Below are 17383 nucleotides of genomic sequence, written 5' to 3' on the forward strand. Positions count from 1 at the left end.
TTATGATGACAGCCCTGAAAACCTGGAGGAATTATGTATGCTGTCTAGGCAGCTGGCTTTTGTCCATTATGGTACTTCTTTAAGTGCCCTGAAATGTTAGTTGCTTCAAAACAAACACTATTTCTATACAGAAGAGCAAATTATCTTGATTTGACTTGCCATTACATGTGAGAATCATAAATTAATAAAGGATAAAGGAAGATGGAATAGACAAAGGACAAGTGGCAGTAAAATAGCAAGTGCCTTTCTTATTCAATTTTTAAAGCCTCGTCTTAATGTGATAGTTGTCTTGGCCCCTTCACTTGAAACCTCACTTCTGAAAACCTTATAGGAATAATTTGAGAGACAAAGGAGACTACTTTGATGAACAGATGTGAGGATGATGTCACTGGAAGAGGGGAGCACAGTGGGGCATATGAAAGAGCGCCATGTCAAATTCAGTTTTGGGCTGTGGTGTAGAGACCTGAAAATAAGGCAAAAACATTTATTTGAATTGGATGTGCAGCACTATTTGTAACCTCTCTAAGGGTACACTTTTGCATAGCACTATCAATGATGAAACCCCAATCCTATGTGGAGCTCTTGCTGCTATTATACTATTATTATTTCTTGTATATTGAAAACCTAGGGAGGCCTGTCCAGAAAGAAAGAGCAATCACCTATATCTAATACAGAAGAAGAGTCAAGAAGCTTGAGTGTAGACTTTGAGAATTGTTCAGGAGGAGGTGGCTTGTGGCATTCAGGGTTTGTGTTTTGAAGATAGCAGAAAATAGGTTGGAATGGATCCATAAGAGTGAGACAGGAGGAAGTCAATGTAACCATTGTAGATGGCCTTCTAGGAGAACTCAAAAGTAAAGGGAAGAAAGGAAAAGGTCTGGTGAGGCATATTACAAAGGGTAAATGTGGTAAAAGGAGTGAGGAGGACAGGGTTTATGGGAAGGTGCAAGGATTGGAATTGATGAATGGGGACCTCTCAGGGTCAGTGACTGGGGAGGTAAAGAAGAGAGACCAGAAATGTAATGCTGGTTTTTATGCAGACTAGTTAGACTGTCAACATGGGAAAATGAATCAAATGATTTTACTATCATTCATAATTTTTGAGACCTGCATACAGAAGAAATGTCGGTGGTGCGTGGGATGGAGGACTCATCGTCTTTTTCTTGTAGGACCCAGATGCCCCCATAAGACAGAAAATGCCACTTGATGATTTGGATCGAGAAGATGATGCAAGGTTACTCAAGTACCTTTTCACTCTTATCAGAGCTGGGATGACAGATGAGGTAAGCCACAGAAACCTATAGTGTCCTTTCTTTTCCCTAGGACTTGTTCAAACACTTCTAAAACTGATTTAATTCAACCAGTACAAATTTCTGTATGAACACACTTATATCCATTTAGCTTTGATGGAATTGCAGGTGCTGATTGATGATAGCTTGCTGCTATCATGTTAGCTATACCACTATAAACAAGGGATGTTAAAAGTCAGTTAAATAGGAAACCGTGAAAATTTCAGCAGTTATGCTCTGCGGGCTCCACAGTATAAAGCTTAAATGAGCAAGCCAGCATTGGATGGGCTCCCAGGGAAGCAGCTTTCCTGCTGCAGTAAAGCTTCCTCCCCAGGAGCTGAACAGGCAAGGCCTGCCTGCTCTGCTCCCAGGGAAGAGGCTTCACTGCTGCAGTGAAGCTGCGTCCCTGGGAGTCAGCTGAGTATAACCAGCATCCTTAATGGATAAGCATCATCTTATTGGTTAAACAGTTAGTTGGTTGCACTCTAACAAATCCCTACTATAAATCAGGCTTTAACTGATGCAAGTGTCCACAAATAATGTTGCGTTTAGTGAACTAAATCAACTTAAAATCACACCTTTAGTTAAACCATTGCAACTTTGAGTTGAGGGCAGGCATTGTGGTCCATAAATTAGACTTGGTGCTACAAGTCAGCATATGCATATGCTGCTCCATTTCCCTGCATCACTGCTGGTGAGTGGGAGGCGGGCCCTGCTGCAGGTGCTAGGTTTCCCCCCACCCTCCGCTAGTTACCCAGGCTGCCCGGAGGCTCTGGCCCCTTGTTCTCCCCCACACTACATTGGAGGGGGCACATGCCCTGCACTTCCTTCACCACATGTGCATTGCCCCGGTAGCAATGTTTGGTACTCACATGGCTTAGTACTGACTACTCAGTGCTATATGAAACAATTAGAACATCTGAAAGAGCTTGTAAATTGTGCCTTTCATGACCATTAAATTTTGTGCACCTCCTTTTTTCATATAAGCTGTACAAATTGGGAAAACAGCATAGTTCTTCTTGGGTTTCTGTTTAGTACTGAATTGCAAGGGTGCTTTTCTCTTTGCTGATGCCACCCTTTAATGATGGTTTTACATGGCTGCAGTAGACATTCAGAATGGCTTCCTTTCTTATGGCTGAGTTTGATTTGGAACTGTGAAAACAGCACCCAGATTTCCTGTTTTCTATGAGGAAAAGATGACACGGCTTCATTTCCTGTTTTCTCCTTTTCTGTTGCTTTTTATGGCTTGCCAGGGACTTCAGCAATGAAATCTCTCAGGAGAACTCATAAATAGGAATGAATAGAATTAGGAATTCGTGCTTTTGACCAGCACAAAAGAGGCTACTCTTCTACTTATTCCTTTGGCTGACTGTAGCTCTGCTTTTTCTTGATACCTTACATAATTTGTGGTTTAAATCCATTGCCCACCAATTTAAGAGGAATTACTACACTGTCACTGTCAGCCTGCTTTGAGCATGTGCTGTGCTCTCAATTCAGAAGCACCCTTTCAGGTTCTTTCTTGGGTAGAAACTCCCCATTGTGCCAGTGGTTTTTGTTCTCAATTAAATATTTGTATTATGGTAACATCTGAAAGTCTTCATGCTGGGTGGGGATGGGGGACTGAATGCTAGGCACGGTGCCTATGCCTAATGAGGGAAAAGAAGTCCCTACTCCAAAGATCTTATAACCTTAGGAACAAAGGAATATAGTCACTTGTTAAAGATGAAAGTAGCATCCCACTGTGCCACCTAGCTATAATTTTTTATTCTCTTTCCTATTCATCGTCATTCCCAAAAGTGACAAGTGACTGCAGATTCTGCATCTTGAACAGACTTGACTTAAAGCATGACCATTTAACAGTCGGCCTCATTGCTTTGGCAGTTTTGTCAATCATGGAATTGATACATCAGTTAGATAACCCATGAGATGGATAACCATCAACAGTGTGTGCTTGTTTACGGTCGTCTGAAGCCTATTTTTTCCCCTAAACCTTTTACTCCTGCTATATATTCATATAACTAGGACAGGTACCAAAATTGGCTTTGGGGAAAACAGACTTCTTGAGTAAAACTATTCATGGCAGTATATAGCCTGATGTGTATTGCCAGCACGAAGGATGGAATTTTTCAAAGCACCGGAGAGTTAGGTATCTAATTGTGATGGAATGACCCTGGAATGCAGCCTGGGATTGTGGGACAACTGTACCCATGAACTTTCAAGCCCGGGGCGCTCTCTCAGTGCCTTGCTAATGACCAGCAGCAACCCCTCCAGATGCTATTATTGCTCAGCACAACTGCATGTAGAAACCTCACACCCAGCTAGATTGCATGAATGTTCCCAGAGCCACTCATGAGTCACAAAGAGAAAGACACCAGCCAGATCCCTCCAGGACATACCTCAGGAATAAACCATCTAATGTATTAATTGGTTCACCACTTCATCAATGGAAAGTGGATTTACACCACACTTTGTAAACCCTCAGAGCAAATTTACTAAACACTTCAGAAGAACTCACTTATAAATTTGTTTTACTGTTTATATTTGTTGATAGGCAAATAGTGATTACCAAAAGAAAAGAAAATATAAACACAGTTTAAACTTTCAACCCTATTAGACTGGCAGTAAACTAGTTCAAGCATTTTTTTTTTTCCTGCTCCATGGAATATTGCAGTCCATAGTACACAGATTTAACTTTTGAACCCTGGGCCAGACCCCTCAGTTGGAACCTTCAATCTTTTCAATGTCCAGGTTGCTTGCAGTATAAGTGGGTGAAGGAGAGAGACTATGGGTGATTTGGTTAGGAACTATGCAGGGGGGCACCAGCCATCTGACTGCCCCCCCACATAACTCCCCTCCCCACCCTAGTCACCTGGGGGAGGGCTGAGACAACACCACCTGAGCCCCAAACCCTATCCCTTCCCTGCCTCTTTCACACCCTTGCTCTGCTCCCATCCCACCTCTTCCCCCAGTGATGTAGCCCATGGCACTAATGGGGGTCTGGTGCCCACAAAAGGGACTTCCCCCTGTCACCCACAGTGGCAGCGGGAGGTGAAGTGATACAGCTCCATTCCCTAGATGGCAACCACATTGCTCTGTGTCCTGTTGGTGAGTGCAGGGGATGATTCCATCCCTCCCCCGAGTGATGCTTCCTCCCATGGCCACCGGTGTTTGGGTGGACCTCTGCTCTGGGCACTAGGCCCCTGGACTGGCCAGAGGCTCTGGTCCCTTGCCCTTCTGCCTATGATGTGGCAGGAGGGGCATGTGGCCCTTCTGACTGCCCCCCATGTGTTGCCAGTGAGAGGCAAAGCGTAGACCCCTGTGTTTGGTTTTTATACCCTTAGTTCATGTGCTTGGAAAATACAAGCCTAGGCATGTCTGGAAGCATTGCTGAATCTTCAGAGTTGAGTAACTCCCCTGGCATGGCCTCATGCATGCAAGTCATTTCATTGTAGCTCCCTTGCTGACCAGTGGGTTCAAAAGCACCCAGCTAGGTGCTGTTACCTCCCTAGTCATTGTCTCTGCAGGGCTTTGCATGTCTGCAATGCTCCCAGACATGTCTGGGCTTGTATTTTCTAAGCACATGAACTAAGTTTTAACATCTCCAAAGCCTATAGCATATTTTAGCGAAAACCATACAACACAATACTTATTTCATATTCATGAATGAATCCTATTTAGATACAAAAATGACTCTAAACAGATCCTTTAAGGAGGGTGGGAAATGGAGCTCCTCTTCGCGCGCGCGCGCGCACACACACACACACACACACCTCCCCCCCCCCCCCCCGATTCGTACGGGAACATTGCTAGCTATCCCCCGCGTGCTTCACTCTGGCTGGGGAATGCAGGAGCAGGCCCAGGTTCCTCTACCCCCTATCAGGGAACATACATCTCGCTCCTGGCTGTGCCTTCTGAAGCTGCAGCAGCCATAGAGAGGTGCTTTTTCACCTGGCCTCAAGTTGCTACAGTGAGAGAGGACTGGGGTAGTTGTCTCTTCCTGGGGCACCCTACATACTGAACCCCTCATCCCTAGCCCCACCATTTCATTTCCAAAACTCAGAAATTAATTGAGTTAAGGACCTGAGCAACGCAGGGTAAATCTTAGTAAACTATAGAAGACTTGATCTTAAACAGCTATAGTTAAAAATGAAGGATATAAAACAGTCAGCAAAGATGAAAATACCTACTGAAAAGTTACACATTCACTGGAGAATAAAACCAATGAAAAATAAAACCTATACTTTTTAGACACTTTGAATTTCAGTTTAGACTTGCCAAAACCTAAGCACATCAGTGTGCGCAAAGAAACACTTTTGTTAATTAACCATGTTCTAACATCTGTGTGTTGCTATGGGAGAGAACACACATTCTTTTGCCCTGTTCAGAATGTTCTTCATTATTTTACAGGCACAACGTCTGTGCAAACGATGTGGTCAGGCCTGGAGAGCTGCAACTCTTGAAGGATGGAAACTGTATCATGATCCGAATGTAAATGGAGGTACTGTACTTAGATTAAAATTTCTCTGAAGCAAACATAGAAGACCTAGGACTTTCTTCTTGTCTGGGTCTGTCTAAAGGAAACTGGGCTCTTAGCTGTCATTTTCAGGTCCTTTTATGTTTTGAAAACACTTTCACAGGTTTGGTACAGCAGAATCTTCTATGTCTTTAGATATGACAGCTTATGAATATTTTCAAATTAACCATTTTTAAAGAAAGTTGAAAGTGTGTTTCAACCAAATCCTGCTAATACATTAAAAATTACTTTATTGATATGCATGCACATATGTATGTAGTCAGTCAGGATACTGCCAAGGTGTCCTTACAGGTGTCTGGCTCTGTCAGTGATAGTAACCAAACAGCTGCTTGTGTGTGTGCTCGATGATGTGTGCTGTGTCGACTTGTGCACTTAATCTCCACAGCACACCCCAAGAGAGCCCCCAAAGACCACAAACCAGATAAGGATCGAAGGTGCCCAGCCGGGTTTATTGTTAAGTGAAGTACAGTCATAGTTGTCAGTAAAGTCTACTGAATCACTATGCATATGTAATTCATAACCATGGAATGATTCAATTAGTGGGACATTTCAACTGTCCCCTAGGTCATCCCAAAGACACCACTTTGTATATAAAGTACAAACAAGATACACATCACTCCTGATGTGTCAGGTTACCACCCTCTGATGCTACTTAGATACCACCCATCATCTTGCATCTTATGGTTTGATTAGATCATTTTTATCCATCATGCTGTCATTTTAGACCTTTTCCTGAGCCTGTCTATCTTTGGGGAGTGTGGGTACCAAAGTCTTTTTTTAATGAGCTGGTGTTGCCATGTGCTTTCAACTTATGACTAGTACCAATTACTGTTCTACACCTGGGCCTATTACCAATTAGTGTTTCATGCCAAGTTCTCTTAGCAGGGGCCTGCCTCTTGCCCACAGCTTAGCTTTGCTTCATGTTAACCATGTTTGTCTGTCTTTAGTGAGGCCTCAGTGCTCTAACCGGGGCTGTGCTACATGGGCTTATGTTTTAGGTCTTCATCTTACTACAACATATGCACTCCTACATTTTTTTAAAACTTACTAACTGGGGAAAAAATATGTAAGGTTTCCAGACAGTCCCCTCACTGCTGCTTTTAATCTTTCATCACATGCTTTTGTGCTGTCTAACTCAGGGGTGGGCAATAATTTTTGATGGGAGGGCCATTCCAAGATTTTGGAAAGTGGTCGAGGGCTGCACTTTTCCATGATATTAATGGAGGAGATGCAGGGTCTAGAATGGAGGTTGGATGCAGAAGGGAGCTTGGGGTAAAGGACTGGGGTGCAGGAGGGAGACTAGAGTCTGGGAGGGAGTTGAGATGAAGCAGGCGGTTGTGACCTAGGGCAGCGGATTGGAATGTAGGGTTTTGGGGTGTGACCTAGGGTAGGAGGTGTTTGTGGTCTGGAGATTGGGGTGCCAGATCTGGGACGGGCTGTCAGTGTTAGAGGGGGACAGAGTTTGGGTATGTTGAGTGGGGGGGAGGCGGCGGCAGAGTTGGGTCAGGAAAGGGCTGGGGTGCCAGAAGCAGGCTGTGGCCAAGAGACTTACTTGCCAGCTGCCAAACTAGCCTGCCTGCCGAGCTTAAAATGTTTCCTAGCTAGCTTGCCTGCCTGGCCATGTGCTTCATGAATAACTGAACCCAGGAGGGGGGGCATGATTCTTCTTAGCTGCCTGTTATTCTAACAAGCAGCTCCCGTTGGCTGGTTTCTCCCAGTCACCCGCCAATGGGAATGAGCTGGGGGTGGGTGGCTCCTAAAACTTCTCCTGTCCCCTCCAGTTTTAAAACAGAAGCCGAGCTCTGCAGCCACATTCCTGCACAGCGTGCTGGGCTGTGGGGCCAGCTGGGGAACCTGCCTGGGGGCTCCCTGCTGCCTCCATGAGCCAGATCCAGCCCCTGGGCCGTATTTTGCCCAAGCCTGGTCTAACTTATCCCAGCTGTCCATGCAGTATGCCCCTGGATCTCACCAAAGCAGGACTCCAGCTCTTAACAAATTGATAATAAAGGTTTGGTGGTAAGAATTTCCCCTTTCTGGTTTAATGGTGATGATGTATAACAGGGGAATGGAGGAAAGGGAATGCTTTGAGCCACATGGAAAACTTTTAAGTTCCCTGCCTTCTCTTCTGTATGCTCAGTGCCTTGCAGAGTTGAACTCAGTATGACCCCAGCCCAGTGTAAAAATTAAGTACACGCTTAAGGTGCTTTGCTGAATTGGAGCCAGAGTGCCCAAGAACTTACAGGATTTGATCCTGCATCTGGATCTCTTGTCCCTTTTATTCTCCTCTGTCCCACCAGTGTAATGCCCCTATATATATTTCATCTTACCTACCCTGTAGTCTTCCCCTCACATATCCACTTTCCATGATGAGTGAGCACAACTCCGTATACCAGCTGGAGTCCTGCTTTGACATATTTCTTTTTAGTTGGGTATTCCTCAGTGCATGTCCGTCCCTACCTCTGGTTCAGCCCAGCACCTGGAGTAAAAAGGTCTGTTTATGTTCATTATGTTTTTGTTTAAGACCAAAACTGCAGCTAAACTTTTGAAGTACTGTAATTTTATAACATGTTTATAACACTTTGCAGACAAATAACCTGGACTGAGAAGTAGTACGCAGAATCTCATGAGTATCTCAATGTTAGGGGAAGTTCAAGAGGGCTTGAAAATTGTATTTAGAACATGGAGTGGTCTTCAATCTCTGATTATACCTACATATCTGCGTGCAATTGAATCATGGTGTTGCTTGTGATTATAAAGGGAAGGGTTCACAGTGTGGGGGGGCTCTCTTGTGGCTGATGTCTTATGTTCTTAAAAGCCCATGCTTCAGTTCAGCTGTCTCCTGCAGAGCTCAGGAAGGGATTCTACCTCATTTGTATTCTTAGAAGGGTTTTTATCTCCCTCTTCTGAATTATCAGGGATGACCACAGCTGGAGATGGGACATAGGCTAGGGCTCTGAGATGGCACCAATCATTCCCTCAGTCAGATCCTTGACTGGCTAGCCCCAGCTCACATGCTTGGGGTCTAGCTTGATTGTCATAAGTTGGAAAAAAGGGGGAGAATTCTTTCCCAAGTCAGGTTGGAAGTGTCTGGGTGTGTGTATGGGGGGAGGGGTTTGCTTTCCTCTGACAAATGAGAATCACTTGCCAGTATTATATGGGTACATCTCATTTAATAATTTCCTTGCCACTGTAGGAACCTTGGACATGGGTGCACCTCAGTCCCTCCTATTCTTTGTCTGAGACGCACACAGTAGTGTAGTCTTCTGTGGGCTGTAATACCTTGGTCCAGTTTCAGTTGTTGTTGTGTTTAGTGTGCGTGTAATGAGTGGTGTTGGTAGCCTGTGATGTATACTGGAAGTCAGACTAACAATCTGTTAGTTCCTTCTGGCCTTAAACTCTGATTCTATGAAACTTCAAATGCTTTTTAAATTACTCTTTGCATATAGGAACAGAGTTGGAACCAGTGGAAGGCAATCCATATAGATGCATTTGGAAAACCAGTTGTTGGCGAATGGCAGAAGATGTAAGAAATATTAAGTTGCTTGATATTGTTAATGAGTAAACCTTTTTTTCCATCAATTCAACTGATGCTGGCACTCACTTTTGCACAATTGAATGTACTACCCTGTGTGCTAATGGCTGAGGGATTTGTTCTCAATGATTCTGGGGGTTCTTAAAGGTGTAATATATTTGCATATCCTAATTAATCTGTGAAACTAGCACCATGATTGAGGCAAATGGCTTTGGAAACGTCTAAATAGGATGAGACTTTATTTTAGGAATGAAAGTAAAACACTAGATATTAGCTAAGCCAAATAACAAGGATTGTTAACCTTCATTCTTCTTAGCATAAAATGATGCACCTGGGGATCAGGAAAAATCTTACCTTTGTCTATCTCAATATAGTATGCCTAATAGGCATTTTGAGGGTTGGAGGTACAAGTCCTTCCTTGAAACAGCTGGCCACTGGCAACTGTAAATTTGTGTGTGGCTAGTTTACCAACTATTCTTGGAAGCTGCAGAATTGATCCTGTTGTAATGGATTGGTGTCTAGTAAAAATTCATGTGATTAAGAGATTGAATATGAACTCAAATGGAGGTGATTTTTTAATGTATGTTTTAGGATCAGTTCAGCAGATACGAAAAAGCAATCTATGCAGCACTCAGTGGAAACCTCAAACAGGTATGTGATGCTTCATATAACAAGTATTACAGGCAGTCCCCGGGTTATGTCAGTCTGACTTACGTCGGATCCCTAGTTACGAACGGGGCAAGGGGGGCCGGCGCAGCTACTGCGGGGTGCCTCCTCCACTGTCGCCGCCTCTTGCGGTGCGGGGGGCGCTTCCCCCCCAGCAGACCAGGGAGACACAGAGCTAGCGCCCTCCCCCCCCCCCCCCCCCCGGGGAGACGCGGAGCGGCTTTTCTCTCCACGGAGGACGCGGGCGGCGGGACCGCCGAGACACCACGCCGCCGCCCGCGTCCTCCGTGGAGAGAAAAGCCGCTCTGCGTCTCCCTGGTCTGCTGGGGGAGGGCGGGGGGCGCAGCTAGTGCGCCCCCCGCCCCCCAGCAGACCAGGCTTTTCTTCGTGGCGAGAAAAGCCTGGTCTGCTGGGGGGGGGGGGGGGTGCACTAGCTGCGCGCCCCTTCCCCAGCAGACCAGGGAGACGCGGAGCTAGCGCCCCCTCCCAGCAGACCAGGCTTTTCTTGCCGTGGAGGACGTGGGCGGCGGGACCGCGGCGTGTCTCGGCGGTCCCGCCGCCCGCGTCCTCCGCGGCGAGTCGCCAGCAGCTTGTCAGGTGGACTGCTTAAAGGTTCGGGGGCAGCCCACCATGCAGAATGTCCCAGAGGCATGGTTCAATGCTTTTTATGGAGAGTTTTGAAATTGTGGAGTTTTGTTCTGAATAGGAACAAAATGTTTGAGAGCCCCTGTTGTTTAACCTTACTAAAATAAATAAATAAATACAATTAAAATCAAATAATCAAAAGGTTGGCTAACAAATCTGAAACCTCCTCCAGTAAAATTGCTTTTTAGCAGAAAGCTGGTTCATCCACTTTTTCAAGTAATTCCTGTACGAGAGAGCACATACTTAGAAAAAATATAAATGAATAAAATAACCGCGTTTTCCTTGTGCTTTTACCTCAGTACCTAATATGCTGTCAAAATCACAGAATCCATCCATAAGTATCTCTGTATGAAAACACACAAGAGAAATGGGCTTTCATTTTTGCATTAAAGTCATGTACATAGTTAATATGATCCTATATAAATTACTTTGCATCATCTCTTTACATTTGATGGATCCCATTTAAAAAAAACAGGAAAGAAAGGAAAAAGAAAACTACTGGCAATTTGACACCTCTTTATACTTGGAGTTTGAAGGCGACAGTGGGGGAGGCACCCCGCACTAGCTGCTTCCCCCGAGCAGACCAGGGAGACACGAAGCTAGCGACCCCACCTCCTCCTCCCCCCAGCAGACTAGGGAGACGCGGAGCGGCTTTTCTCAGCAGACACCTCAGCTTGAGAATAAAGGACTGAGGGAAGTGAGGTGTGGGAGAATAAAACTGAGCTCTGGAGAAATGTTTGGCTAGAGTTTTCCCCTACAATATGTACTAGTTCCGACTTACATACAAATTCAACTTAAGAACAAACCTACAGTCCCTATCTTGTACGTAACCCGGGGACTGCCTGTACTTCTCTTGATAAAAATGCATTTCTCGTAGAAGAGAGCAGAATGCTAACTAGCTAGCATAATCACCTGTGTAATGTTGTTTGTAAAACCTAGTAAGTAAGAAAATAGTAAATGACACCATGATAGATACCTTTACATCGTTGTCATATCTAAAGCAAGCAGAGTAGAACTTTATAGCTGTCTGTGGCTTTTGTTAGCTAGCAAAAAACAAACAATCTGTCAGTAGAAACAATCTTGATCTTCCTGTTTTAGTCGGTCCAAATTTCTAGTATTGCCTCGGTCTTCACTCTTTGTATAATAGAGCAGGGATGTTCAATAAAATTGAAAAGCATGAAATTTAAAACTGATAACTACACTGTTAAAAAGTTTCTCCTTTTTATGTGGAACTCACTGCCCTGCTGATGCCAAGAAGTTAGCATGATTCAGAAAAGGATTGTGCATAAAGGCTGGGATTTTTAAATGAGCCTGGGGGATTTAGTGTATAAATTCCCCTGACTATCTGATTTGGGTACCTTGTTCCTTTAGGTCCTTTTGAAAATCTGTGTAATATAGATTTAGAACTTCCAGAGGTAGAATTCTAAGGATTAAAAAGCTAAATCTGTTTTGTTTTTTGTTTTTTGTGTTTTTTTTAAAATCTTTCAAAATGTAATGTTTCTGGGCATAATAAAACCAACATGTAACTTAATGGGGTAGGTTATTGCACAATATCTTGTGCCTTGATCTAAAGCATGGGAAGTCATTATTCGAGACAGATTACTGAATGTATATGGACCGTAGATTGGATTCCATAGGGCTTTTGCATCATCTGATATTTCTTCAGATCTGTTAATGCAAACTTTTTTGCATTTTTTGCAAGCTTCTCCCAGTTTGTGATACCTGGGAAGATACAGTCTGGGCATATTTCCGAGTCATGGTGGATACACTTGTAGAGCAGGAAATACATACATCAGTAATGACCACAGAGGAACTGGAAGAGCTCCCTAGAGAATATTTAGAAACAAAGTAAGTGTTTAGTACTATTGTGCACTTTGACTGCATAATAGTCACCGGTGATCTGCAGTCATTCACATTAATTGTTTCTGTACCTTCATTTTTCTCCTATTTTAAAGCTGGACTTTAGAAAAAGTTTTTGAAGAACTCCAGGCTACAGACAAAAAGGTAAATACTTCATACAGAATTTCCATTCAATATTTGTGTGTGTGTGGGGGTGTCTTCCTGGGAACTGCTTTTTAATCAAATATTTAACAGGATGACCTCAAATATGCACAGGGACTGAAAAAATCAATGGCAAACTTTTTTTAAAGACATTTGATTTTAATTTCCTTCTGAAAGATTCTGTTATAGATTTCAAAGCATTTTATTGCCCTCATAGTGGATTTTTTTAATGCAAATTAAGTAAGTTACAAATTCTTTCCCTGTCCGACACACCCAGCCTCTTTGACAATGAAAGGAATACAAGCAACCTGAAAGCCTGACACATTCAAAAAATGCAGTGTACTTGATCCCAACATCCTCTGCCAAACTGGCTGACTATACAGAAGAAACAATTAAGCTGACTGATGTACTCTCAAATATACAAAATAGAAAAAATGGAAATAAATTTTCCCTTCATCTAGTTTGTTGTACCACTACTAGATAAAATTCACGTGACTTTTTTTTTTTTTTTTTTTTTTTTTTTTGTCCAGTGTTCCTTCAAGAGGTTTTAGCTTTGGTATACTATGCAAAGTATGAATTTGAACAATGTAAGATTTTATTCAAATAAGTACGTCATATTAATTCTACCTTTTAATATCCAGGGTATATATTACATATTTTGTTCAAGAATAGACTGAAGACCTATTTATTTTCCTTTGTTAAATATTTATTTGGACATGTTAACATTGTGTATACAAATGGAGTTTATAGTAATGTTGCTAATTTAAAGGCTAAAATACAGATCAATATGATTTAACAAGCATCCTCTCACATATACATGTACACCCTCTACCTAGTTATCCCCATAATGTCAAATTCTTGTTTTAAGACTTTTACAATTGCATCTCTAGTGTGTTCCATGCATTAATTACTCAAGGCACACAGGCTTTTCTTTGTGTGTCTTTGTGCTTCATTTTCTTGTCTGTCACTCCAGTCATTTTGTGAATTCTATGTTCTGTTACCTTGAGAATTGTATACGTTTCCATCATGCTCTTTTATTCTCTCAAGAACGCAAATGAAGGGGGTTTTTTCCACTAAAAGCATTAATTTCTTAGGTGTCCTTTTCTTCCCCTCCCCTAATTCTTCCATACTGCTTCTTGCTATGTGGCACCCATGGTATCTGATAGAGTATATACCTTGAGTACTGCTCTTTGCACAATACCCTATTCTCAGCATAGTTATTTGATTCAGGCTGGCCCTCATCAGAGAGGTACTCTATTCTTTTAAGGTTATGGTGCTGATGGTTTTCATAGGAAATGTGAATTGTTTTTCAGAGAGTTTTAGAGGAGAATCAAGAACACTATCATGTGATTCAGAAGTTCATTATTTTAGGAGATGTGGATGGTAAGTTTTGTCTTGTGACTTTTTCAAAGGTCAAGTCATTTTATTTAATGTTAATTTTATGGGAATTTATAAGTTAAAATGTTTTTTCTAACTCCTAACCATGCAAACTCAATCTGAAATCAGGCTGATTTCATTACGGATTATGTGATGCCAACAAAAAAGTTTCTATAACCAGAACTTTAGCGCTGCCTCCTTGACTAGTATTGACTTCAACAGTCCTAGCAGAAAAGTAAAAAGTAATCAAATGTAATTTATTAAGAAAAGCCTACAGATGCATCAGAATACATCTGGGAAGAAAACTGGTGAAATAAAATGTTGTCATTATTCAGAGTGAAGCAGCTTGAGAGCTATGATTTAGTACAATTGATATACAGGCAGTCCCCGACTTACGTCGGATCCGCACTTACGAACGGGGCTTTCTCGCCCCGGAGGTCGAGGTAGCGGATTGCTACCTGCGAGCTCCGGGGCGAGAGAGCCCCGTTCGTAAGCTGCTCCGGTGCCCCTGGTCTGCTGGAGACCATCTCCAGCAGACCAGGGGCACGGGGCGGATTCCCGCGCTTCTGAGGCTTTGCCAGAGCAAAGCCTCAGAAGCGCGGGAACCCGCCCGCTGCTGCCGCTTCAGTCGCGGTGCCTGTGGTCTGCTGGGGACAGTCCCCAGCAGACCACAGGCACGGGGACTGAAGCGGCAGCAGCTGCGGTTCCCCGCGCTTCTGAGACTTTGCTTTGGCAAAGCCTCAGAAGCGGGGGAACCCGCCAGAGCAAAGCCTCAGAGGCGCGGCACCCCGCTGCCGCTGCGGCTCTGCTCCCGTATCCCTGGTCTGCTGGGGGGGGGGGGGCGCGGCTAGTGTGCCCCCCCCCCCAGCAGACCAGGCTTTTGTTTTGGACCCTGGAGCAGAGCAGCTGGGGCGCTGCCGATTGGTCCTGCAGCGCCCTCTGGGCACTACTGGACAACCCGGCAGCACCCCAGCTGCTCTGCCCCAAGTCCTGATTCAGCCGCTGCTGGTCAGTTTCAGCAGTGGCTGAATCAGGACGCCTGGGGCAGAGCAGCTGGGGTGCTGCTGGGTTGGTCCAGTAGCGCGGAGGAGCAGTGCTACTGGAGCAACCCAGCAGCACCCCAGCTGCTCTGCCCCAGGCGTCCCCAAGTCAGCCGCTGCTGAAACTGACCAGCGCTGACTACAGGAAGCCCGAGGCAGAGTTGCTCTGCCCCAGGCTTCCTGGAATCAGCTGCTGATCAGTTTCAGCAGCAGCTGACTTGGGGAAGCTTGGGGTTCTTAAGTTGAATCTGTATGTAAGTCGGAACTGGCGGTCAGTTTCAGCAGCGGCTGAATCTGGACGCCAGTTCCGACTTACATACAGATTCAACTTAAGAACAAACCTACAGTCCCTATCTTGTACGTAACCCGGGGACTGCCTGTAGTCTTGATAGAACATTCTAGCTGTCGTGCTTATTTTTCTGCTGTATTTTACAAATACATTGTTTTGAAAGTATTTCTCAGCTGTTGTCTTCTGCCCTTGCTGTGAAGCTAATATGGACGTGTATTTGTGGCTACAGGTTTGATGGATGAATTTAACAAATGGCTTTCCAAAGACAGAAGTGTGCTCCCCGGGCACCTCCTTCGGTTCATGACGCATCTTATTTTGTTTTTCCGCACTCTGGGACTGCAGACAAAAGTAAATTTAATTTGTTTTATTCTGCCTCTTGCCATACAACCTATGCTCATGAATTAAAATATATTATAAACACGCACACAAAAATATAACTTACAAATTATGGCAAATTGCTACTAAGTTGGCTGGCAGTGACTTGTATAAATCGACTAGTTGTTAATCCTAGAATCCCAAAGTAACAAAACAAGTAAAGCAGTACAGAAAGACAGCCAAATACCAAATAAAATTAACACATCTTATGGTGCTTGCCAAAGTTTTATCCATGGAGAACAAATGCCAATCATAGGAGCCATTTACTGATCAAGATCCTACTGCCAAACTCACAGTTCTAGGTGTTAGCATCATGAGCATCTCAGCTATGAGTATAAGGCAAGAAGAGGTGTCTCGGATAAAACCCTGATAGTCTGATACCTGGCTAGTATGATGACTGACAGCTGGAGTTGAACCTGATGCTGTGGATGTATAAGAGTCTGCTTAACAGTAAGCTGCTTCTTTCTGCACCAGGTGACACTTTCACGTATTCTTCAGGCATAGCCCTAAGTATAGCACATCTGTCACCTAGCCTCTAGTTGACAAAAATGTGAACTGACTAAGAAAAAAGCAGTTCTATCCTCTAGGACAGGGGTGTCCAAACTTTTTTCAAAGGGGGCCAGATTTGAAGAAGTGAACATGCGTGAGGGCCGTCCCCGCACTCTCAACTCCAAGGCGGAGGGCCCGCAGGGTTGGAGGCTGGCGGAGAGCGCAGGGCACGCCGGCCTCACGGCGGCCCGGGGGCAGGGCGAACCCGCAGCCGAGTGGGGGAACGGGGCTGCGGACGTGCCGTACAGGGCAGGCTTTAGGACCACGGAGGCCATGGGCGGCGGCGGTGGCGGCGCGGCCGGAAGCGGCGCGCTGGGCGCGCCAGTTCAAAAGAGCGCCGGGGAGCCAGGAGAGGGGGAGGAAGCGGGGGCCGTATTAAATCGGAACACGGGCCGCAATTGGCCCGCGGGCCGGACTTTGGACATGCCTGCTCTAGGATCATAGAAATGTAGAGCTGGGAGGGACTGTCATCCAGAACAGATCCTTATTTTGAGGCAGGAACAAGAAAACATAGATAACATAGCTTGTCCATCCTGTTCTTAAAAATCTCCAGTGATGGGTGTAGTAAGATAAAGGCCTGAAACAAAAGCCCATGTAGCACAGACCTGATTTGAGGTCTAGCTAACAATGGACTAAACTTGACTAATACTCACAAGCTTAGCTTTGCTTTATAAGGGGCAGTCCCCTTTTTACCGAACTTGGCATGAACAGGGTTGAGAATGCAAAACACTAATTGGTGATAGGCCCAGGGATAAAACAGTAATTGGTACTGGTCATAAGTTGAAAGCACATGGTACCACCGTTCATTTAAAAAAGACCCTGGTACCCAAACTCCCCACAGATACAGACTCAGGTGTAGGAAAGAGTATAAAATGACAGCATGATGGAGAGATTATATAACCAAGCCATGAGTTATAGTAGGATGATGGGTGGTATCTAAGTAGTGTTGGAGCATGGCAACTTGACACATCAGGAATGATGTGTAACTTGTTTATACCTGTACATAAAGTGGTGTCTTGGGGAAGGAGGAGGAATGGTCTTTGTCCAGCCAGGGGGCAGTGGGAGTCTCCCACTGGTTGAGCTGAGTCC

The 17383-nt window shown here is 44.5% G+C and overlaps 1 protein-coding gene across 6 annotated transcripts in view; it reads left to right on the forward strand.

The window, feature by feature from the left end:
- Positions 1–17383, forward strand: part of NUP107 (nucleoporin 107) — a 52311-nt gene that overhangs the window by 25899 nt on the left and 9029 nt on the right. For all 6 annotated transcript variants that reach the window (XM_075931457.1, XM_075931463.1, XM_006121584.4 and 3 more), the window contains 8 exons: positions 1167–1280; positions 5694–5784; positions 9267–9343; positions 9944–10003; positions 12366–12511; positions 12619–12667; positions 13978–14047; positions 15600–15718. In XM_075931457.1, the coding sequence (XP_075787572.1) occupies positions 1167–1280; positions 5694–5784; positions 9267–9343; positions 9944–10003; positions 12366–12511; positions 12619–12667; positions 13978–14047; positions 15600–15718 (726 nt within the window). The remainder of the gene's footprint in view (positions 1–1166; positions 1281–5693; positions 5785–9266; positions 9344–9943; positions 10004–12365; positions 12512–12618; positions 12668–13977; positions 14048–15599; positions 15719–17383) is intronic.

This window comes from Pelodiscus sinensis, chromosome 1 (assembly GCF_049634645.1).
Source record: "Pelodiscus sinensis isolate JC-2024 chromosome 1, ASM4963464v1, whole genome shotgun sequence".
Classification (NCBI taxonomy): Eukaryota; Metazoa; Chordata; order Testudines; family Trionychidae; genus Pelodiscus; species Pelodiscus sinensis.